Below are 25,081 nucleotides of genomic sequence, written 5' to 3'. Positions count from 1 at the left end.
CAATCGAACAGCCAGCTTTTACAGCCCAATTTAACTGTTTTTCAAAAGTTAAGATTCTGAGGTATTGAGCACAAAAGTACTGCTGGATATTGCAGGTGACTTATAACAAGAGAACTTATCAGTCTTCCTTGGAAGTTTTCTGGAACGCAGTTTCGTAATGTATAAAGCGGTTGCAGTTTCCTTTTCCCATGTGAACAAAGTTTCCGTTTCCATAGATAAGTGAGCAAATTAAGGTGTAATTTTGCAGCCATGATGGTCTATGTACCCCCAATAAGAGGTAGGATCAGCCATTGTAAATTTCTAAATAGTAGTCAGATGGTCTGTTCACTCCTGTGAGAAAGCAAACAGACCTCCGTATTCAAATTGTTGCTTTTCATTTCTATTTCTGTTATATTATTGGACTAATGTCAGACCATTTGGCAAAATTTGTGGCATATTTTCAGGTTTTGCAAATGTCGGGGGAAGCCAACATCGAAGTCAGTTTAGACTTGAATGTAAGTAACGATGTTTACTCGCACTGATGATTTATAGCTAGTTGCAAGTTGAACTCTTTGATATTATCTGCAAACACTTGGTGTAGACTAACTTTAGCATATCAAGTAAAAGAGGTTGATTAATATTGAGTACATATGGTGGTAGAGTTCCCTCAAATGTTTACACTTTATGTAGTACCTTTCAGCTTCAAGTAACTTGAAAATCTAATCTATATTTGCCTTCGAGTAGTTGGTAATATTCCGTACTTCCCTTAGCGTGCACAAAATCGTGTAATGACTTGTCCTGCAATGAATGAAAATGATGTTTTAGTAGTTATCTGGGACTGACATGGCGAAATTTCATGCCATTAAAGAAATCATGTCATGATTTTCCCCAAAATTTTTAATAATTGAAAAAAAATAATGTTTTCCAACAAAAGCGTGTACATTAACTGCGCGAACAAATTCTTTATGCTGGCTTTGGCAATAATTCTAACGGAGTAAAGCAGATGAACTTCAAGTTGTTTCTGCTTAAAACTCACAGGAACTGTTTGAACCACCGGATACTTAATCGGAAATGTGTCTTGTAGAGTAGCTTCGTTCCCCAGAAAACCTTCCAGAATGCGATTTTTAACCGCGTTTGTTATGATCTACGTATAAATTTCCTCCACAACGCATTTTTATTTAAATTTTTGATTGAATTGAGAAATTACCCGAACTATCGAAAAAATGATAATCGAATCAAGTTTCTGCAAAAATATTTACTTCAAAATACACTTTTGTACCAGTATTAAAGAGGCTGCGTTTTTTTTTCAAAATGACGGTAGGCTTACAGGTTAACTTTTCATAAGCTAGAGGACGCATAAAATCTTTTCCAATATTTCTCGAGGTACCTTTAAATAACTATTTCCTGCAGCTGTGTTAAGTATACAGAGCGAAAGGAATTTTAAGGGAATCATAATGAATACGATGTGCGATAAAAAAATTTCCGATGCTTGAAAGTTATCTGTGCAAAGCGTATCGAATCGAAGTAGTTTTCTCGAGAGTTTCTACCAATATCAAAAATAAAACGGAATGGGGCACTTTAAACTTTTTGGCAAATGGAAATAAACTTCAGTACTCTAGTCTGGTTTAAATAAGGCTGCGAATTGGAAGTTGAATTTTTTTAAATTGAAAAAATGGAAAAATAAATTATTTGTCTGAAGTGATAGCAAAATGTGGAAATCTTTATATGTTTATTGAGGGGTGTAGGATATTAGGTGAAAACTGGATTGAGCGAAAGAAATTTTTGTAGTCATTAGGCAAAAATTTTGAACTGAAGTTTTGTGTAAATTAGGCGAATACCAATTAAAACAGTTTTAGGAGTTACAGCAATATCCACTTGATCATATAGTAAAAATAAGTGACTATAACAATAGACTGCGTGGAAAAAGAGCTCAAGGAATACTCAAAAAGATTTCAAACGATAGTAATTTACATGAAAGCTTTTCAATAAGTAATTTTAAACATTCACCTTTCTTTCCCTGTTACCTTTTTGAAGTCAAAATCATTGGCCGTGATGACTGAGTCGAGTAAAAGAGATGCAAAACATAAAAAACAGTGACACATTTTTAAGTTCTTTTATCAACTCGTTTCCATGTGAAGACAACTAGTTAGGACACTAAGCAACTTTATGGCATCGAGTGGATTTTGAAATACCTCTTTTAAGTTTTTAATTGAGATTCGCTGAATATCCAAAATAAACTAGTTCAGGATTTTCACCTAATGGCTACAAACATTTCATTCGCCTAATCGCGTTTTCGCCTAATATCACAATCCCCCGTTCGTTAGAAACGTCGTTGGAAATGAAAATGAATTTAAATGTCTCAATTGCTATTAGCAAGGTGAAAAAAAATTATTTCTTGGGTTTGTATTTAAGTGAAATTGAGTTTAAATTGAACGTTTTTTGGCGTATTTTTTGTTATTTATTGCTCTTTACGAATTAAATAGCAGTTATATTAGTCCTAGTGGTCTTAATGCGACTTTTCGTACTACCAACTTTTCGGATGATAATTTTTCGTCTGAGCATTTGAAGTTTCATCCTCACAAACGGGATACACACGTAAATCTTGGAGGGTGTTGAGTAGCTGAGGAATTCTCTGAGAGCTTTAATAGTATCTAATTATACGATTCACTGAAACTTGCTGAGAAGACAAACTCATTGTGTGAAGGCAGTTCTTACGAGTTTGAGACCCCACTCCAATACTTACTCCCCCCACCACTCCGCTCAACTCCAGGTAAGCTGAAACTGGCCTCCCTATGCCGCAGCTAGGTACAGACAAAACCAGCCGCTCGAAAGTCGCACGAGAGTAATTCGCGCGATGTCAGTCAGTCATCTTTACATTTAGAACAATGGTGCAACTCAGTACCATTTAACTTAGCTAAGAAAATGCCTACATTTTCAAATTTGATCTGAAGGGCAAAACCGCGCCGTATATCCTCAGTTATGTTTTCTTCAGATTAATGTAAATAATAGCCACTGTCGGCTTCTCAACAGCTATTATTTGGGCGATGTCCTTTTTTACAAGCCCTGAATTGGATTTATTTATGCTCTTTTTTGTAAAGTTTTTTCACGACTTTGATCTTTCAAACTGGATAAAGTGGTAACACCCATTGGCCATCAAGTTTTTATAATAGCCAATAGCTGGTTTTAGTAGTCAATCGATTGCTTAGAGTGGTGCAGCTGCTGGGAATGCCTTAATTTGATGTTAAAGGTCCCTTTTAAGAGCTTTTGAGCCCAAAATGGTGCATTTTTTACGTTTCTTGTCATTTGTTGAGTTATATGTTTGATCAGTCCTATATTGACGCCTTTCAAAGTTGATAAAGACATTTTTATGACCATTTGGTAAGGTATATGTGTTAGTACCGCTAACATAAACAAGCAAATTGAAACTACTTTTCAAGTTTTTCAAAAATTTGCCTTTTTTTGTTTTTCCAGTCGCAGGGTCCAAGCAACTTGCTCTTGGGTTTGATGAAAGGTTACTGCTTAGTTGCTAAGGGCAATAGAATGGCTTTCAATTTATTAATATAGCGAATTTTGTGCAATTTTTGATAAAATTTGTTTTTTAACTCAATTTTTTTTGAAAAATTGTTTTCAAATCGATCTTTTTAAGCCAGCTAAACTAGAGCCTGAAATTGGGTTTTTAGAGACTTGAAGATATTTATATCACTAATTTAAGCCGCATTTCAATGAAATTTGCAATTTTTTTCAATTTTTTTCTGAGTTAACCTAGCTTTACAGGTCAGTGAAGCTTTTTACGTTAGTGTAAAATTTTTTAAAATTTTTCAATCAATATTCCAAATTTTAGAACCTTTAGATAAAATTTGCAATTTCTAATTTTTAGGTATTTAGCATATTTTTCGAGTTTTTCTATCTTTAGTGGCTAATAAACCCCTTTCAATGGTTGTACGTGGGTTAATGGATATCTTTTGGATCAATATTGGCCTTCACTATTAGTTTTTTTCATTGACTGAGATACCTCCTGTTTTCGAATTATTTAAGTTCATTTTTGTATATTAGCTTCATTGTAAAAGCTTCCAGAGCTCTAGCAGTGATTATATTTTTTAAAAATTATTTTATGATTCATATGTTTTGTCTTGAATTCATATGTTTTGTCGTGGCTGGCATTGTTCATTTGATCAGATGGTAAGATACCATAGTTCTAAGTTTCTCATTCCATTCTTCGGATTATATTTCAGGACTTGTTCTATGTTTTTTTTTAAATCCAAAGTATTTGGATTTTAATTTCGGCTTTTCCACGTCGAAAATCACCACACAAAGAGTTGTGATTTTAGTCAAGCTGATGAAGTAAAGGGAACGAAAGATCGAGTAGTTCGGAGGCTTGATTTTTTAACTAACTTCAAATTGGATTGAATTTGAAGTTACTGTTTGAACAGATTTTAATTTTTCAGAGGGATTTCTTTCACGTGCTTTGTTTTTGACTTGTTTTCAGTCTTCTCTTGAGTCCTAATAAAATGCGTCGTATGTTTTGTAATTGGGCCTATTTGCAATTGCTTGATTTCATCAATTGGCTGCTATACGGCTAAAACTTTTTGATTTTGGCACTATTTGTAGTCATATAATAGAGTATTTCAATTTTACCCCGTTTTTTTAAATGTTATTGATGTCACATAACTAAGGATCAATATTGATATGTCCTGATGGTTGGTTATATATAGAGTAGTCATATAAGAATATTTCAATTTTACCCCGTTTTTTTAAATGTTATTGATGTCATATAACTAAGGATCAATATTGATATGTCCTGATGGTTGGTTATCGGACATAATTGCAACCAAATAATTATATGAATCCGCAACTAGTGGTCTTTATGACTTTGACACTATTTATTCTCAAACATTTTTTGTGATTTTTTGAGTTTTTTGGGTATTTTCTGAGCTTTTTGTCTATCCTTTAATCCAATTAAGGATAGGTCTCATAGGTTTGTAATAGAGATTAAATTGTTCTTTTTAATTTTTTCAGTTTGAAGCTATTGATTTTGTTTTTTATCACATTACTTGTTTTTAAGAAATAATACAATTTTTTAGTTCGAGTTTTTGTCACTTTGTTGTTTTATCACTTCGTTTCTTTAAGTTTTGTTGATTTTATGGTTACTTTGTTGTATTAGCTCTTAGTTTTAATGACAGAATACATCAGTGGTGAATGATGCTAATATCAATCGAGTTAATCGTTTTAGGTCAGTTTTTTGCGTTCTTCGAATAATATCACGTTCGTTTTCAAAAAAGCAATGTGTTTCTGAGTTTTGAATTCATTTGCTGTACTTTCTGATGTCATCAATAGAGCTCTTCGTTTGCTAATGATGATTTATTTTTTGAAAAAATTTTTTGGTGCATAGCTAATGGTTCGGTTACTTTGATAAGATTAATTTTGAAAAAGTTCAAGCGAGTTCTTATGTTTTTGCACAAATTGGTTCTTTTAGTCGTCTTTTTATTGTCTATTTAAGACATGTTTTTTCGGTTGCTAATGAGGACGAAAAGCATTTAATTGCTTGAGTGCTTTTTTTATTTTGACACTTAAAAGATGAAAGTTCATTTTTCAGTCTTGGTTTTTTGTTGTTTTTCTGGTGGCCTTGTTGCTCACTCTCAAAACACAATTATCATTGGCCATTGAATTACGCAATGGTAGAGGATACTGCCAGTGTCGAAAGAGCAAAATTAAAATAAACGGGATGAACGGATACAGGCCAGTCATTAAGTCATAGTGCATTAGGTTATCAAAGCTAATTAGAGCCAGTGCCTGCTGACATTAGGATTAAGCTTCGTAGTTTGCTGCTGAGAAGCTGCAGTAAGTATAGCTTTATTATCTATCTGAAATTGCACACCAATTTATAACACTTTTTTTGACGCTTGAAAATTTCGGTCTATTTTTATCTCTGTCTATTTTATCTGTCTGTTTATTTCGTCTATTTTTTCTGTTTCAAAACCGATGAGCGTCAACGGCGATTTTTTGCCGGCAATTCACCGACTGTGTTCCAAATTGGTATGTGACACAATATAAATTATGCAACTTGCACAAAGTTAATTGCAATGAAAATGGGCTCTGTTAAAGAACTGTTGATAAGAGGATTATCTTTTTGTCTATTATTTTGTGGTATTTGCTATAATGCTAACATTTTTAATGATGAATTGCGATGAATGATAATATTATAGGAGGATGACAATTTGACCAATGGTCCAGTTAGTGGTCAAATGGAAGGTGCAATGGCGTCATATGGATACAGCGACAGTGGAATGGTCAGTGGGGGCGGAAGTGGGAAACAGGCAGGTGGAACCAGTAACAATCTCTCCTCTTACGAGAGGACAAATGCAGCACACTTTTCAACTTTGGATGAAAGTGTTGTCGATACAATCGTGAGTAATTACTACTTAGATTCTAGTTTGTTTGAATAAGAAAAAAGGAGTTAATGAAAACGAGTTGATCTGTTGGGTTATGGATTTTATGAATTCAAAAGAAAAGGTTGAAGATAGTGATGCGTGTTGATGTCCCTCGGTTCGTATACGAGGCGATGGTAACCTTATGAGAAAATCTAAATTTCAAACTGCTGATCCGTTTCCGAAATAGCTGTAACGCGTGAAAAGAAGTTCTGTTTTCGATAGCATGTTTGAACAAACTGAAACGTGTCTTTATGGTCATAATGCTTTGTATAGCAGGAAAAAATAGTGGAATTGTCCTTTGCATAGTTCTTATTTTCTTATAGTATTAATATTCCATTATCATTGTGAAATTATCAATAGTTGATCTTATTCTGTTGTAGGGATTGGTTCCAAACCTTGTTCATGTTTTTGAAAAGATGTGACTTGTTTCAGCTAAGAGACGCGAAGCGCGTGGGTCACAAATTCCTAGCTGCTCTTGTTCCGAGACGAGACAAAATGCTTCTGAGAGAGTGTGAGTTATCTGGTCTTGAACTTGAATCAGAATTGCTTCGATTAAGAAAGGCATACAAGCGTGTCAATCCACCGTTTTTAATAGCCGCACAGCGATAGATGGGGCTATTATTGGTCTTCTCTTGGTTTTTTACAATTCAAAGAATTTGAATTATATTGGGGCGCTGTCTTTTTACGACTCGAAGAGGAGTATTGGAGAAGTCCTTTTTTCATGAAATCAATTTTATTGGAGTGAATTTTTAAGCAGGAAATGAAACACGTGAAAAAATTTGCAGTGATTTTGTTGCTGAACAAAATGAAGAGGGGAGCGGAAAAAGAGTGGTTTTGTTCATATCGCTGTTTTCTAGAGAGCAAAAAATTGAGGTGTGAAAAAAAACTATTGTAAGCGATCGAAATTTTTTGTTTACGTGCGGTATTTTACAGCAGTTTTTTTCATTTTTTAATTAAGAGGTTTGGTTATGATTTTGTTTTAATTTTAGTCTGCTTTTGGTAGTGGTTTGAAGGTTTCTGGAAATTCATCTGAATTTTATGCTAATTCGGACGTTTTTCATGCATTTTGTTGGTTTTTGGGCTTATTTTCGCGATTTTTTGACGATTGTTTTGTTTTGTTTTACTTGCTCAAATGGGTATTGGAAAGACCCATTCTACTTAGGCAAACTTTTAGATAACAATTGGTTACAATGTTGTGGATATCGCGATTTTTCGTTCATGCAATTTAAACTGAAGTGCGGGCGTGACGTCTTTTTTCGCTCTTAGTGGAGAGAGTTTTTTGTTCATTTGCGTGATTAAATTTTTGGTCACACTTGACCTACCTCACTCAGAAGAATGACCTCCTCACCTTGAATTTGACTTTTTATTTACTTATAATTCAAAAAGATAAGGTCAAATGGGTGTGTGTCACTCTAAATGAAGGTTATTTGAGAGCAGCTAATAGAGACAGCAAAAACTTAGATTTTTAATCAAAATATATATCAGCCTTCAATGAAAAGACGATTTTTTTGGTCTGTCTTTTTTACTGTTATTTTGAGACTGCAGATCTACGAAGCAAAAACTACAGATTTTTAATCAAAATATAACATATCAGCCTTCAATGAAAAGACGATTTTTTTGGTCTGTCTTTTTTACTGTTATTTTGAGACTGCAGATCTACGAAGCTATTGCGGCTATTTTCTGGCAATCTGTCAGCTATGTTCTTCAATTTTTGCAGTTTTTCGTTTTCTGGTCATCTGGTCTTGAACTTGAATCAGAATTGCTTCGATTAAGAAAGGCATACAAGCGTGTCAATCCACCGTTTTTAATAGCCGCACAGCGATAGATGGGGCTATTATTGGTCTTCTCTTGGTTTTTACAATTCAAAGAATTTGAATTATATTGGGGCGCTGTCTTTTTACGACTCGAAGAGGAGTATTGGAGAAGTCCTTTTTTTCATGAAATCAATTTTATTGGAGTGAATTTTTAAGCAGGAAATGAAACACGTGAAAAAATTTGCAGTGATTTTGTTGCTGAACAAAATGAAGAGGGGAGCGGAAAAAGAGTGGTTTTGTTCATATCGCTGTTTTCTAGAGAGCAAAAAATTGAGGTGTGAAAAAAAACTATTGTAAGCGATCGAAATTTTTTGTTTACGTGCGGTATTTTACAGCAGTTTTTTTCATTTTTTAATTAAGAGGTTTGGTTATAATCTTGTTTTAATTTTAGTCTGCTTTTGGTAGTGGTTTGAAGGTTTCTGGAAATTCATCTGAATTTTACGCTAATTAGGACGTTTTTCATGCATATTTTGGTTTTTGGGCTTATTTTCGCGATTTTTTGACGATTGTTTTGTTTTGTTTTACTGGCTCAAATGGGTATTGGAAAGACCCATTCTACTTAGGCAAACTTTTAGATAACAATTGGTTACAATGTTGTGGATATCAATCAATTTTTGTTGAGGAATATGACAAAAAATGGCGAAATTTGGAACTTTTTTTAATAGCCGCACAGCGATAGCTGGGGCTATTATTGGCCTTCTCTTGGTTTTTTTATTTCGTCATGATTTTTGTTACGACCATATGACGTCACAGCTACTTTTTGTTCATTCGTTCATGCAATTTAAACTGAAGTGCGTGCGTGACGTCATTTTTCGCTCTTAGTGGAGAGAGTTTTTTTGTTCTTTTGCGTGATTAAATTTTTGGTCACACTTGACTTACCTCACTCAGAAGAATGACTTCCTCACCTTGAATTTGACTTTTTATTTACTTTTAATTCAAAAAGATAAGGTCAAATGGGTGTGTGTCACTCTAAATGAAGGTTATTTGAGAGCAGCTAATAGAGACAGCAAAAACTTAGATTTTTAATCAAAATATAACATATCAGCCTTCAATGAAAAGACGATTTTTTTGGTCTGACTTTTTTACTGTTATTTTGAGACTGCAGATCTACGAAGCTATTGCGGCTATTTTCTGGCAATCTGTCAGCTATGTTCTTCAATTTTTGCAGTTTTTCGTTTTCTTCCTGTTTTTAGACAAGCTTCTTAGCCTATTATGACTTGCCTATTGTTTTGCAAATATCTGGATACCCCATTGGCTGAAAGGAATTTTTCTATGGATTTATATGCTTTTGTAATGTTAAAAAATTTATTAACTTTTTCCAGTTTTTTAGTGCAAGTTGATTGTAAGAGCTTTTTGTTCATTATTTGGCTCCAAGTATTCTTAAAATTTTCTCATAAGTGGTTTTACTAAGTATTAGTTGTTTTGATGCAGTAATTGTACAGAGATAGTTATTTTGGAATCTCAATTGTGACAAAATTTGATCAGATTTTATAAATCATATATTAACAGATTTTTTTTCTTGTTTTTTATGGTTTTGTTTCAAGATAATCATAAATTAGTAGAGGCACGTTTTGCCTGATGAGTAGTTGGATGGCGTGTAAATGGATTTGCACTTCGAGTCGTTTCGGGAATTCTTCCGGCTATATTTTTTTAAGATCTGTATACACATGTTCATATTTTTTGAAGTCAAATTGGAGTAGTGATTTTGGTCACGCCGAAACAGGAAGTGGAGCAAAAAAGCGAGTTGTTTTGTGGCGTGAAATTTCTTTACACTAAACTTAAAGTAGAGTGAGAAAACGGTGTTTGAAGGAAAATTCGCTTCCTCGCTATTGGTTTTTTGTTCACATGCGGCTATTTCACTCTGATGTTTACTGTATTTCGATTTTTTGGATCGGATTTGTTTCTAAAGCGTTTTTTATCCATTGATAGTTAATTCTATGCCTAGTTTTTTGATCGAGACAATTATCCATTTCTCGCTAGTGGTTTTTTTGTTCGCTTGCGGCATTTTGGCATTGATTTTTTTTCCCAAATGGTTTTCCCAATTCACCCATGGTCCGTTCTAGGTCTAGGTCTATTTTTTTGTTTGGTCAATGAAAATTTTTTGAATTGTACGTCAGGACTTGTCCTGCTATGTCTTTTTTTATTTTGTCGTCGCGATTTTTGTTACGACCATATGACGTCACCACCACTTCAAATTTGCTTTTTGTTCATTCGTTCATGCAATTTCAACTAAAGTGCGTGCGTGACGTCATTTTTCGCTCTTAGTGGAGCGAGTTTTTTTTGTTCATTCGCGTGATTAAGTTTTTGGTCACACTTTAATTACCTCACTCTCAAAAATTTGAAATTAACTTTTGTTTACTTTAATTCAAATAGATAAGGTCAAATGGGTGTGTGTCACTCTAAATGAAGGTTATTTGAGAGTAGCTAATAGAGGCAGCAAAAACTTTTAATCAAAATATAACATATCAGCCTTCAATGAAAAGACAAATTTTTTCGGTCTGTCTTTTTTACTGTTTTTTTTTGAGACTGCAGATCTACAAAGCTATTGCTGCTATTTTCTGGCAATCTTCCAGCTATGTTTTCAAGTTGCTATAGTGTACGATTGAAGAGACAGCATTGCGATGTTACTTATCTGATAATAATATATTTGTTTGCCTAATTCACGCGAGCAATTTTTTTTTGCCGTTTTCATCATTTTGTCATTCAAAAACTAGTTATGTTTTGGCTAACTGTATGAACGATTGTGTTAATAGTAATGAACACAGATGTTCTAAAAACAGAACAATTAACTGATATCATTATGCAGTGTAAATGATAACGTATAGAGGATAACGTGTTGGCATTACATGCAAAAGAAAAGACATTGTTCAATTACTGTTTTAAATTAGCATATCTGTAATACTGGCAAAAACTTCGCGGTGGCTTGCAAGCGTGGTAACTCATGCTTTTATTTGAAAAAAGTATACATCTCATTTATTGTTCCGACCCCATTTGTTACTATATACTCAAATGGGTTTTTTTTGTTGTCAATTTTGGCCGATCGATATATTCATCGCACAGGAATGTGATTGGTATCATTAAACAGCTCGTCCTGCCTAGAATTGGATATTAAAAAGATTTTGTTAGCTTTGCTTTTTTCGAGGAGTTATCGAGGTTTAAAGTTTGTGAACACGTGATATTTCGCATGATTTTGTTCATCTTTAGCGTAATTTTTGTTCAAACTAAGATTTTCTTCATTAAAAGTGTTAGTTGAAGATTAGATTTTACGCTACAAAAAGAAATAATTTTGCCGTTCCTAATAGACGGAGGGCGAAAAAGGCTAGTTTTGGTCTCATAGGGAAGGTTACGATAAAAAAGAATTCCCATTCGATTGGAGAGCTGTTTTTTTTTTTTCGTGTAACTTAGAGAATTGTCACTTTTCATATGAAGGTTCCATTAATGGCAAACCTCATTTAGAGTCAAATGAGGACCAATGGAAATAATTCTTTGTCAAGGAATCGCTCATGTTTTTTATGGCTTCGACTCTGAGTTTTCGTAATTTTTATTGAAATTTTGATTCTTTGACTCTTTGTTTTTACGAAAATTTTGCGGTCCTACGGCATAGACTCGTTGCCTAAAATTGCGATGGGTTTCTTAACAAGCACTAAGTGAACCTATCCAGTGCTTTGAGTGGACAGCTAACAGGTGCCCTATTTTTTCTACTAAAGTGAAAATTAATATGATAAGCGGTTTTATCTTCTATCTATTGGTTTTATGAATTCGATGCCACGAGTTTTTATTTTTCTTTAATTTTTGGATATTTGATCATAATTTTCGTTCCTTTGCAAATCCTATCAAATTATCCTACATTGACAGTTCTGACTGGCGTCAAGAAGACGTTCAATTGATCACAGGTAAAGGTTTTAGAGACATGTTTATTGTTTCAATGGCTCCGACACTTTCCTTGTCGCAATTTTCTACTGATTTTTTGGTTTTGACTTTGTCCTTTCCATAATCATAAGGCTTATTGTGATATCTTCCTGATGACATATGAATTATAGAAATCATTATATCCCCATCGAGGCATAATTTAGCGTGTTGAGTGATTTTCGTTGAAAACGCTTGATTTTAATGGCTTTGATACTACGGGTTTTCTTTAAAATTTCGTGGTTTAAATATATTTGCTCATATTATTTTATTTTTTGAGGTTATGTTCTTACAAAAATAAAATCTTGTTTCTCTTAGAAATATTAATTTAAAACAAAAAAGTTTTCACTGACAAGTTTTTGATACTACTCTTCGCTGTCTTCGTTACTTCTCTCAATTTTTTGAATTTTCTGCTTGGCCTGTTTTTTGTTCTTATATGGTGGTAAAAATAGTTTTAATCGGTGAGGGGTCTCATTAGCTTCCTATTGACAATTAAATAAACTTATTCAATGCAGCCAGTTTATAGTTAATAGTCTTAAAGTTTATAGTTAATAGAATTCGTTTGTTTTAAAAAACTTCAAATTTTAAACTTTTTATTTTTTCTTTTTGTCAACTCTTACCTTATTGTCACCATTGAGAGGTTACGTCCACCTTCTTGCAATCCAATCATCAACTTGTCTGTTGGTATTATGCCATAACTGACGCTCTGTTTGTTGGACAAAATGCTTTTTTATAAAAAATTTTGTGAGTGGGCACAATGTGTTTCTTTTCCTCTTCTTTTAGCACATTCGCGTTAATAACAGAGCCCAATGATTTTCAAATGATGCCCAAGAGTACATTTTTATTCTTTTTGTTTATTTTTAGCTCGTGTAATTATTTGGTGTAATATTTAAAATAATTTCGTGTAATATTTAAAATAAAAACAAAATATTCAGATAGTAGCTATTGATTTTAATGGCTTGAGTACTTTGTGTTTTCGTAAATTGTTTAATTTTTGAGCGTTTCTGCTTCTTTAGTCCGGTTCTATGGCTTAGTCTAAACGAAGATATGTCCTATTGCTTTCTTTTTTAATTTTTAGTAAACTTGTCAAGAAATTTTGAGTTAAAAGCGAAAGATTTTTTAAGACTTTTGAAACTATTTGGTTTAAAAATTGTTGATGGATCTTTGAACGTCACCTCATTATTTCTTTTTTCTTTGTCGACTTATTACGTAATCTCATCAGGGGCAAGTCCCATCTGTTTTGTAGTTAGGAAAGCGTAAATTTGTGCAGTTAAGGTTTTATCTGATTGTATTTTGACTTGGTTAGATCTTGAGTTTTGCCGTAAAAGTGCTTTTTGTTCCTGCTTATTTTTCAGTTTGTTTTTTTTTTCGTGGCCGTTTTAACGGTAGATCTCGTGAGCGCTCTAATGTGGCTTGGCATTGTGTAACTATTTTAGTAGTTTGGGTGTTTAACGATTTTTTTTAAACTCAAACATCTATTTTTGAACATCTCTTCAGTTGGCTGACAAATAAGTCAGAAATGTATGTGAGCTCGGGGCGAAACATTATGTGCAAACGCACATTACCGAGCCTCCTTGTTTAGGATTTGCGTTAATTCGGCTGGGATCTTGTAAATGCTTTGAAATTATTTCGAATTGTTATTAAATGCTTACATGAATGTTGCAGCAATGAATGTGGTGTGGTTATTCTTTTTATACTATATTTTATCCTTGGGTTTTCGTGTATCTTATTGAAAAAGACGATAATCTAATGAAATCCAAGACTGCAAATCCAAGTTTTCAATTCTTAATATCAGGGTTGGGAATTTTATTGGTAACGCTTTGTGTGTTAACTTTGTTAAGTTGGTGGTATTATTCAAGATGCTGGATGTTTTGATTGAGGATTCGAATGTTTTTTATTGAAAATGAGTTCAGTTGAAGTTACAGATAAATATCGTACAATTTATATAGCCACATAGAATCCGTTAGTCAACCGAAGACCTGAAACAACATATCTTGCTCAGACACATAATTAAGAGGCTCATAGGTTTTTATGAAGATCATTGGTTTCCCGTGCTTTATGGTCATTTTAAGCTTTGTTAATTTTGTTCTGAACAATTAGGACATGGGCCGCATAGGTAATGAAAAGAATGAAGAGTATTTTGTGTTATCACCACAATTGTCTTATTTCTGACTTATTCCTAAACCATAAAAACTGGAAGTTCTATCAGTTTTCATGCTTTTGAAATTTTGAGCAAGTATCAGTAAAGTTTAAGAATTCGGAGGAAATTTGCTGTCATTTAGTCGTAGTGCTGGAATTTGTTTGCAAAAGCCTCAAAACCTAAAACTTCGTCAACTTACCGAAAAATGTAAGCTCCGATAAACATCAAATTTTATTACAATACATAACTTCTACATAACAAGTTATTTTTAGGTGGAATGGGACAGCTCAACTGAACGGGTGCTAACTTTTATAAATCGGCGTCATCAGCGGAAATTCAACGTCTCGCTCTAAACCTTTATAACTTGAAAAAAGATAGATTTTTAGTGATGTCACTCATAGTTTTTTACGAGAAATGTACTAGAGAGTATTTAGTCCCCCATCTAATATGGGGTTGGAACATAAAACATGCACCTTATAAACTTAAGCATATTATAACTGGATTAGAATGTAAGTTTGTGTTTTAGGGGATCTGTGGGGACCGCTCTTCCTGTACGTCAGCTTAGCCTTGTAAGTGACCTTACTTTTATGTAATTCAAGTTTAGCTGGTAAATTACGCTATAAGTTGCTGACGTTCATATTATAAAACTGAATGAAAAGCAATGCGGCAGTTACTTTTGAATGAGTACATCGATTGTTCTACCTTCTTTCACAAGTTTTCTTTCAATTTTCGAGGACTCATTCGTATGCTTATTTCATTTGAATTTCTTCTTTGATGTTCTTATTATTCCAGAGGTCGGGTTCCTCTTTGTCATCAAAAGTATTATCACTATATACTCGTGGAGCTAAACATTGCAGATTATGATAGGAATGCTTTTCAAACATTGTCAATGCAACTTGTTTAAAATGAAAATTGTTTTTAGAAGAGGCGTTGGAAGATTAACCAAGATCTAAAAATTAATTTCTTTTTTAACTTCATAATTTAGTAAATTGTCCTGACTCATAATTCGTGTATTCCATATTGTATGATGCATGTTTGGGTTTAGTTTTCAATAAAATATTCTGAAGGTGTAGAGACTTGAAAAGATAACCTTTTGTGGCTTTGCATTAGTTTATATTTTGATCAATTTTTATATTTCATTTTGATTGTTTGTAGACTGTTGCCCAGCAACCATCCAACTGATAAAAGTGGTGGTGGAAGTGAGTTTGTGACTGTGTTCGTGCTAGTGTCAGTTGGCTCTCTCGTGGTCACAGCAAATACACAGCTCCTCGGAGGCTCAATCTCTTTTTTCCAGGTAACTGAGAATTTTGTGGTTTCCACCATCCTAATTTTTGTGATGGTAAGAGAAAACAGCACTGTCCTTTTGACCCTCTTCTTAACAGCCTTGATACCCAATCTACCTTTAATAGCCTCAATAAACGTATGTTAGGAACAAGCAGAACCAAAACCAGGACACAGTTCGAGTAATTTTGTCCAGCGTTTACGCTGTAGGAAATAGATAGTTTTTCACAATAATGCCCTTCTATCAAGTTACGATGACATCATGACTTCAGAAAAATATTTGAGCCTATGCGAAGTTGTATTAGTGCTAATTTTAAAATTGAAGCCTTTTTACTTGCTCTCAGCCGAAGTTCTAATTGCTCTCAAACAAAGTTTGTAGCAATTATATTAGTCCTGAGGTCTTTTTAATGCGATTTTTCCGTTGACCGATTTTTCGTCTGAACATTTTCGACTTTTCGTCAGCAACGGGATAAAGAGGTAGCGCCCGGAGGGCATTACGGGTTCTTGGAGCCTCTCTTCTTTATATAAGAGTTTGACATCCCCCCACTTCACCCCCGGCATTTAAGCTAAAACTAGTAAAGCTAACCTCTCTAAACCGTACCTAGCGACTATCGAAGCCAACTGCTTGTCAGTCGTTTGAGAGCAATTCGCCCGACGTTAGTCCGTTATGTTTATTATTTTTTAACAACAGAGATCATATGCCTATTGCAAGGACTTATTTTTGAAAGACTATGGAGCTCCGGTCTTGCCACGTGTAGCCAACCTTAATTTCAGAGTCTGTGTGTGTTGGGCTACTGTGTGCTGCCCTTGTTCTTCTCCCTGGGTGCCTGCAGAATAGTAATGCTCCTCTCCTCTCCAGCTGCCCAAGGATTCCCATGGTCATTCCTAATTCGTATGCTCTTCGTACTTGCTGCATTCTCATGGTCCATATATGGTGAGGACTACTTTTTCGCCTCATTTTTTGCTCTCGAACGAATTTCATAGCAATTATTGTAAACGTGTTGGTCTTTTGTTTTAATGCAAATTTTCTGATTGATCGTTTTTGCGCTTTTATTGTAGAACATGCTTTGGCGCTCTTCATTTTTGAGTGATCTCTATTGCTCTCACTCCGAAGTAAAGCTTGTTGCTAAAATAAAAACGATTGCAGAAAAAGTAGAAGAGGGCTTTATAACCGAGTGGGCAGTGCTTCTGGTGGGGGATCGGGAGGGGCATTGTTCGAATCCCGGCGTGGTTAATATTTTCGCACCTTAAAAGAAAAATTTATCTAGGTTACAGCCCCTCAATTGAAATGCCTTGCATGTCGTTCGAGAGCAATTCTTCCGACATTGGTTGGTTTATGTTTCACTGTGTACCGCTAAGAATTTGGCAATGTAATAGTCAATTTTAATCATAACCTACAAATTTATGTCAATTGCATAACAAAAGCTATTACCCCTCTTACTTCCTTTTAGTCGCAATTTTGTCTGCAACCCTTACAACGTAAGAAGTTGATATGTTTAATTTCTCTCTAACAATGTTTTTAGCGATGTTCAAACAATGCGCGATACTTGAAGTCGTTTTCGTAATTCTTTCGGTTGTTTTCTTGCAGGAATTTGTCCTTGTGACATTTGAACCTAAAAGCAAATGTGAATCAAAAGCCCTGTCAAACAAATGTTTGCTTACCGAGAAACGTTTTTGTTCATGCATTGCGTTCAGAAAATCAATCTTTGAATGAATAAGACTTTTGGCATAAAAGCGGATTTAGTTGGATAATTTTAGCTGCTCTTCGAATCATTTGGCTAATGTTTATAGTAGCTAGTCATATTTGTAATTCGGTTAATTTTTTTTGACAAACCATAGGAGTTGCTAATCGTGTTTAGGCCTTGTTAAGGAGTTTAGTAAAGACAAAATATTTCGGAAATCAGAGTTTTCATATTTTGAATCAATTTCTATGTTTTTGCTTCAATGAACGGTCGTTTTTTTACTAATTCATAAATCATCGACATGCAGAAAATTTTTGCATAGGATTATTGGATGTTGAAAAAGAGGATCTTTTTTAATGAAACTTTACATTCATTCATGCAAGGGCTGCTGTTCTTGGCACTTTCTCCTACATGTAGTCCAGCTCGGTTTTCTATACAACTTTTATGTCTCTGAAGGACTTCCAGAGGCATAAAATTTCGTTTCGTTGTTAATTGACATGTTTTTGAAGATCATTACTTGGAATATTAATCCCGAAATAGGTCTTAGTTGAGTTTTCTAGCATTTTGTTCTTTCTCCTTGGCACATTAGTTTAATGCCCCGACTCTTTGGTTACTTTTTTCGCATATTCTTTAAAATCGTTAATAGCTGCTGTGAGTTATTATTGGCCAACTCTTGGTTTTGTTGCGTCGTCAAGATTTTTGTTACGATCATTTGAACGCACTAAGATCAAATCTGCTTTTTGTTCTTTCATATGATTTTGAGTGTTTTACGTGCGTGACGTCAATTTGGAGCAAGTTTATTCGCGTGATTAAGTTTTTTGGTCGCACGTGACTTACCTTACTCAACAAAATGACTTTCAAATTGACTTTTCTTTATATTATTTCAATAAGATGAGGTTAATCGGTTTTTGTCATTCTAATAGAAGGTTATTTTAGAGCAGCTACTAGAAGGAACACTGTTTTACAGATTCTTATTAATAGCCGCACAGCGATAGCTGGGGCTATTATTGGCCTTCTCTTGGTTTTTTACAGTTCAAAGAGTTTGAATTGTATTGGGGCGCTGTATTTTGTTTTTTTTCTAAGATCTGTTCACACATTTTCATGATTTTTGAAGTCAAATTGGAGTAGTGATTTTGGTCTCGCCGAAACAGGAAATGGAGCGGAAAAGCGAGTGGTTCTGCGGCATGAAGTTTTTTCGCTCTAATTTTAAAGTAGAGTCAGAAAACGGTGTTTGAACAAAAATTCGCTTTCTCGCTTGTGGTTTTTTGTTCACATGCGGCAATTTCACTGTGATTTTTACTTTCTTCTCATTTTTTTGGATAGGATTATTTTCTAAATAGTTTTCACAATCCTTTCATAGTTCATTTTAGGCCTAGTTTTTGTTTGAACCAAAGATCTATGTCGCTAGTGTTTATTCGTTCGCATGCAGCATTTTGACATTGATTTTCTGTTTTTTTTTCTTTTTTTATGTGATTTTTTGGGAATTGGTTTTCCCAATTAACTCATAGTCCGATCTAGGTCTAGTTTTTGTTTAGTCATTGAAAATTCTTTGAATTGTGCGTCAGGACTTGTCCTGCTATGTTTTTTATTTCGTCGTCGGGATTTTTGTTACGACTATATGACGTCACAACCACTTCAAATCTGCTTTTTGTTAATTCGTTCATGCAATTTCAACTGATGCGTGACGTCATTTTTCGCTCTTATTGGAGCGAGTTTTTTGTTCATTCGCGTGATTAAATTTTTGGTCACACTTGACTTACCTCACTCTCAAAAATGACTTCCTCACTTTGTAATTGACTTTTATTTACTTTAATTCAAAGAGATAATGTCAAATGGACGTGTGTCACTCTAAATGAAGGTTATTTGAGAGCAGTTAATAGAGGCAGCAAAAACATACAGATTTATAATCAAAAGATAACATATCAGCCTTCAATGAAAAGACGATTTTTTTGGGTCTGTCTTTTTCACTGTTTTTTTAGACTGAGATCTACGAAGCTATTGCGGCTATTTTCTGTCAATCTGCCTGCTATGTTTCAACATATAACGTCTACGCAATTAATAAAAAGAGAAATTTCTCTTTTTTCTGTCTGTTTTTTGAGACTGCAGGTCTACAAAGCTATTTCAGCTGTTTTCTAATCCAATTAAATTGAAAGTTTCGAGTCTGGGTGAGAAAGTTTGTTTGTTATATTTTGGCGTTTTTTTGTTAACTTGTTGTTAGATGCGCCTTGTTTGCTTCAGATAGATACTATAATCTGTGATTAAAATGAGCAATTGTCTTTCCTCCACTTTTGTTGGTTACCTTAAAGTTTTTTACTTTTTAATTTCAATATCTTTTAAATTTCAATTTCAGTAAATTATTTTTGATTTCAAAAATCTCGTTGCCCCATCAGTTATATAGCTTGGCTCCGTGTTTTTCGCTTTCAGTTTAAGAACTACAAACAAGGAAATTCAAACTTGATCCGTCATTAATTGCTCGCAAACAAAATTGCTGTTAGGCCCGCGTGATCTAAATTGCCCTCATTCAGAATTTTAAGCAGCTGATGAACTGAAATCGGTGCAGCTTACTGCGAAAAGGCAAATGAAATTAGTTTAATTACAGTTCAAAGAATTTGAATTCTATTGGGGCGCTCTCTCAAGATTTGTTCACACATTTTCATGAATTTTGAACTCAAATTGGAGTGATGATTTTGGTCACGCCGAAACAGGAAGTGGAGCGAAAAAGAAGTGGTTTTGAGACGAGAACTTTTTTCACTCGATTTTTGAAGTGGAATGAGAAAACGGTGTTTGAACAAAAATTCGCTTTCTCGATTGTGATTTTGTTACACGTGGCAATTTGACTTTGACTTTTACTGTTTTTTCATTTTGTTGTCTGATTTTTTTAAATGGTCTTCCCAATCCATTCATAGAACGTTCTAGGTCTATTTTTTTGTTTAATATTTGAAAAGAACTTGTCCTTCTAAGTTCTTTTGTTGTTCCGACCCCCACTTAAGTGGGGAGGGAAGAACTAGATTCAAAAATGTTTTTGTTCAGTTAATTTTGGCCGGTCGCTATATTCATCGTAGAGAGTTGTGAGTGGTATCATTAAAAAGCACGTACCTCCTAGAATATGGAATCAAAAAGACTTCTTTGAATTTCGTTTTTACAGGGAGTTATTGAGGTTAAAGGTGTCAATATTCGACGGTTTTTATTCAAATTTTCAGTAATTTCTACTAAAATTTGGCACAATCTTGCTAATATAATTTAAAATGAGTTAAAATTTTCAACTCTAGAGTGTTATTGTTACCGTTAGAGATAAAAGAGCGTTGCTGAATTGTTTGATTGGAGTTTTTTGGCCAAAAATTCTGATACAATTTTCAAAATTTCATCAAAAATTGCACACAATATGCTTTCTTGGTCCACTTTGTTTAAGTTGAGGTTGGAGGCCTAGAAACTGCTGACACAATCTCTCTAAACTCCAAAAGAGCTTGTTGAAACTTGGTGCCCTATGAAAGTCTTCTAGAATTAAAGTTTGGACTTTTTTGCAATTTTACTCGATGATTATTATACAAAATGCATCATTGTTATTTTTAGTATTTGAAGTATGTCACTGAACAATTCATCCAATTCGCAAACATTTGGAACTTGGGTTGTTTGTTGGGGATAGGTTTGATATTATCATGGATCCTGACAATCAGAAATTTTTTAAATTTTTATTTGGTGCTGCCTTTATTCAAGATATTTCCTTTTGTTAATGTTAATTACTGACAAAATTTTTTATCACGGCTCCATTAATGACAGTTCCCGTTACGTTAAAATGAGGCCTAATGTAGATATAATTTTGTTTTCAGAGAACTTAAAGGTTTTTATTCCTTTGAAGAAGATTTTCACTCAACTTTAACTGACTTCTTGTGTTTTGCCTTCAGTTGTTATTCTTTTTGCAGTCTGACTAAGTGTAACCATTCAAATATCCAAATTGTTTTTTCATGAGGTGTAACTGAACCTGTACCATGCCTTCGGTTGTTACCTAATGTCTCTTATGTTCTTGAATGTATTTTTTAAGGAAATTTCAGTGATTTTTTGAACTTGTCAATCTTTTTTAATTTCTATCAACTTTTAGCTTATTCTCAGTAAAAACAGGTCAAAGTTTTTTTTCCTATAGAATAGAGACTAATTTTGTGGCGGATTAGTTTAAATGAACGGTTGATTGGTTTTTTGGTGCTATGAGTTTGCGTACAAAATTTTGTGTTTTTTGTGCAAAATTGCCCGTTTTTGCTGTTGTTTTTGTTTCTTTGGTAAACTGTCACATTACCTAACAATCTAACTAAAAAACTCTAGTTAATTTTTAACTTAACATTTTTATTGTTTTGATAACATATGGATTTAAAGGCTGCTACACCGTTCTCTTGCAGAATTTAGTAGTTTTTTAAATTTTTGCCCTGATTTTGTTTTTACTTTTTGTTGTGGTATGCAAATTGTGGGGTACAGGTCTCAGTGTCCAACAATATATATATATATATATATATATATATATATATGTTTATATGTATATATATGTATTTGATTTTAATAACTGACATCGGTATGTAGCTAATGGTTTTATTGACTTTCAAATTAATTTTTTTCGAAAAAAAAAGTATTCTTCAACTTATCTTTTTTAGTTCTGGTTTGCGTTTTTTTTGTATTTTACAAAGTTGTATAATTTTTAATTTTTGCAACGTAGCATCATTATCGAGAGATCACTTTGATGATTTGTTGAACCTAACAATAATTTTTCTTTTGGTTAAACGTGTTGACTGATGTCTTCAGGGCTTAAACAATTTGGTTCAGAATTTTTTAAAATTTTGTGATCCTTTTCTCTTTTTTCGTTCTTTTTGCTGTCATTTGTAGATAGTGTATTACAAAAACACTTTATGATGTTCAAAAGAGACGCAAATGAAGATTTTGTTTTTCTCGGTGTTAATATTCTGTAAATTTATTGGCTTCAACGCTGATTTCGTAAAGTTGTTTGTCAAACTTTCAAGTTCTGCTTGTATTTAATGTTATTTTAGTTTAATGAATTAGTCTCACTAAATACAAATGCAAATAGTTTTCGAAGAAGTTGCAAGATAAATTGTCTACTCTGTTAGTCGAAAGCTTATTTTGGCCATGAGTTTTGAAAATTTTTGTGTTTTGACAATAGATTTCTGCGATTTGCCAATCTTATTTCTGTTAACTTGGAGCTTATCATCTCTATAGACAAGTCACATCCCTTATGCATTCAACTACAGTTAGATATTTATAACGGTTTTATTTTCCTCAAATGGTCTTCGTTCTTGGTACAACCAGTTTTCATAAAATATTCGTCATTTTTGCATACTCGCCCATTTTAATAGGTGTTTGTTTTCTTTTCACAGTATCACAATAATGGGCGGTCCTCGGGTCATTTGAAAAAAAACGCAAGCAAAAATTGTTAATGTTTTTAGTGAACAGCTTAACGTTTAGTTGGCTGGGACATCGTTTTCGTTCTATTTTTTTTGGCTGTATTTGTCGTTCCTTTTGTAGTATGACATATCCTGGATAAGGAGAGGTATCAATTGCTCTCTCTGGAGGTATAAAAGAATCTCTCAGTGATTTCATTGGATGTTTAATGTTTCTAATCAGTTTGAGTTTGACGATAATTATTTTCAAAAAAAGCAACGTTTCATTAAACTTTGCCCCTTTTGCTCATTTCTTGTCGACTTGTTACCAAGTCGCATTGAGGAAAGTCCCATGTTGTTTTTCTAATGAAGTAAAGGTTAATTTTCTTAACTGTAAGTTTTATCTGATGCCTTTTTGATTTGGATATTACTGGTTTTCAAAAAATGGACAACGAGTTTTGGTCGAAATTAATTTTTGTAATTATTTGATTTTTATCGCCGTCGTTTCTGGTTGTAATATTATGGTAGTGACATGTCTCATCGGCCCTCTAAGGCAAATTTTATTCATTTAGTAGTTTGTTGAACGATATGTTGATATGTTACTTTTTTTTATCTCTTCCTCATTTGGTAGACAATCAAGTGAAAAATGTAGATGAGCGGGGTCGGAACTTAATGTGCAAACGCACATTAGCGAGCGTCCTTGTTTATTTTAATCTTAGTAGTGGTCTATAATAATCTCTGATAGTCATCACTTTAAGCCCTTGCTGACATTATATACACTACCGGATAATTTAAGGCGCGATTGACCCCCGAGAGCTATTTGACCGAGCGTGGTGGATTATGTTAATCTATTTGGCTCACGTTATAGCCATAAGTATCAGTTCAATAAACCTGTCCGTTATTTTAGCCTCCACAGTATTCATGGCTGATTGTCGTCCCCCTAACAAACGAGGTCTGATCTCCTACCCCATATGTCTCTACTACTTTGTATTGGCATGGCTAGTCCTCTTCAGCACGCAACAGTAACCAAAGCTCATCACAATAACCTCAAAGCTGGATGGCAGGTCAGGGCTGTGACAGTATGCTCTTGTATGATCTAAGCTTTCACGCTTGACAGATGAAAACTATCCACAAAAAGGCAAATATAGTAAACTTACAATCACGGTTCTCTGTGTGGCAATGTAGGTAGATTGATTTGATAGAAATATCACTTAAAATGCTCTCCAAAAAGTGACATTTCTGCAAAAAAATATAGTGGTGATATAGAATGTGAAGAAATTACGTATGCAGTTGAATTTTGTGGTCATCAATGCAAAAAATTTCGTACATTGTTTTGTTTTGTTTTGATGGAAGTATCTGCGGTTTCAAAGTTTTAGGTTAACCGTGACCAATACGTTGGGTAACTGTCTCCCTCCCCATTGGCAACAGATCACGCATTGATCTTAATATTTGTTAATTTTGATCATCTGGAACTGAAATGGCTAGTGCTGACTGATCATTTGCTTTTTTGTAGGCTTGTTTACGGGTATATAAATATAGTGTTAAAGAGTCAAAGGGAAGGTTTCATAGTTTCTTTTGTATTGTAGAGATTCCTGAGTTAGATTAAGAATGCCAGATGAGGAAAAGAGCAATTTCATTGCGTTTTGTTATCGATGCTATTATGGGTGAGGGTTCTTTGCACACCATTTTAAACACTCAATTAATGATGCCGGAATCACCAATTTGTGCTGTATAAGTCATTTGAGCCTAAATAGTCATAAGAAACTATCAGGAGTTCACTTTATTTCTCTAAATGCCTTACAACGAAACTTCTGTTGCCTTCTTAATTAGAATTTAAGTCTAATCAATTTGTCATGTTCTTCGGTTAGTGTTATTTTTGAAGAGTTAATGGACGTTCACAATGACTTTACTTATAATTCTACCTTGTGGACTTTTCATCTTGAGGACAGCGGAATGTTTTGTGGTCAGAAAACATACAACTCGCAGTTTATCTTTGTTATTACTATTTTCCTTGAGTTATTCCATATCAACAGTTGAATATTTGTATTTTGCATTCTTTTAATAGATGCTTTATTTCTTTGCTTCTAAATCTTGTTTATGTAAATTGTGAAATATGGTGAAGATTGTAGATCTTGGGTTTTAATTAGCAGACTTACTTCTGAATTGAAGTTCAAATTGAACATCTACTCTATTCTATACTCTGAGCTTTTCTACAGAATACAGGTCAAGCGACTCGGAAACTGACATGAATCCGCCTGGGTCAATTTGAGTGATTTGTGCGGTGGCTGTAGCGTTATATTTTCAAAGCTTAAATTTGTATTGGGAAAAATTTGATATAACTGTTCGATGTAGCTGCATTTGATGAAACTATTACTTCGTCGATGCAATCTGATTTTCTCACCATTGCGGCTACAGGCAAGATACGCTCTTGATGCGGCAGATGAACGGACATATTTCCTCCACGACGATAAATGCT

The 25,081-nt window shown here is 33.9% G+C and overlaps 1 protein-coding gene across 1 annotated transcript; it reads left to right on the top strand.

Moving 5' to 3' along the window:
- The first annotated feature begins 452 nt into the window (after positions 1 to 452).
- Positions 453 to 23,631, top strand: LOC142336717 (protein YIPF6-like). Its single transcript, XM_075385630.1, has 7 exons — positions 453 to 494; positions 6,183 to 6,383; positions 6,840 to 6,918; positions 14,794 to 14,836; positions 15,423 to 15,561; positions 16,323 to 16,482; positions 23,513 to 23,631. Exons 1-7 carry the CDS (start codon positions 453 to 455, stop codon positions 23,629 to 23,631), a joined length of 783 nt encoding a protein of 260 aa, XP_075241745.1.
- Positions 23,632 to 25,081: the final 1,450 nt, after the last annotated feature.

This window comes from Convolutriloba macropyga, chromosome 3 (genome assembly GCF_964194025.1).
Source record: "Convolutriloba macropyga chromosome 3, txConMacr16.3, whole genome shotgun sequence".
NCBI classification, from domain to species: domain Eukaryota; kingdom Metazoa; phylum Xenacoelomorpha; order Acoela; family Convolutidae; genus Convolutriloba; species Convolutriloba macropyga.
This window is presented reverse-complemented; position numbering and strand designations above follow the sequence as displayed.

Coding starts and splice junctions, on each gene's coding strand:
- LOC142336717 (XM_075385630.1), top strand. CDS start 453: ATGTCGGGGGAAGCCAACATCGAAGTCAGTTTAGACTTGAAT. Junction 14,837..15,422: donor CTGTACGTCAGCTTAGCCTT/GTAAGTGACCTT, acceptor GATTGTTTGTAG/ACTGTTGCCCAGCAACCATC. Junction 15,562..16,322: donor GCTCAATCTCTTTTTTCCAG/GTAACTGAGAAT, acceptor CCTTAATTTCAG/AGTCTGTGTGTGTTGGGCTA.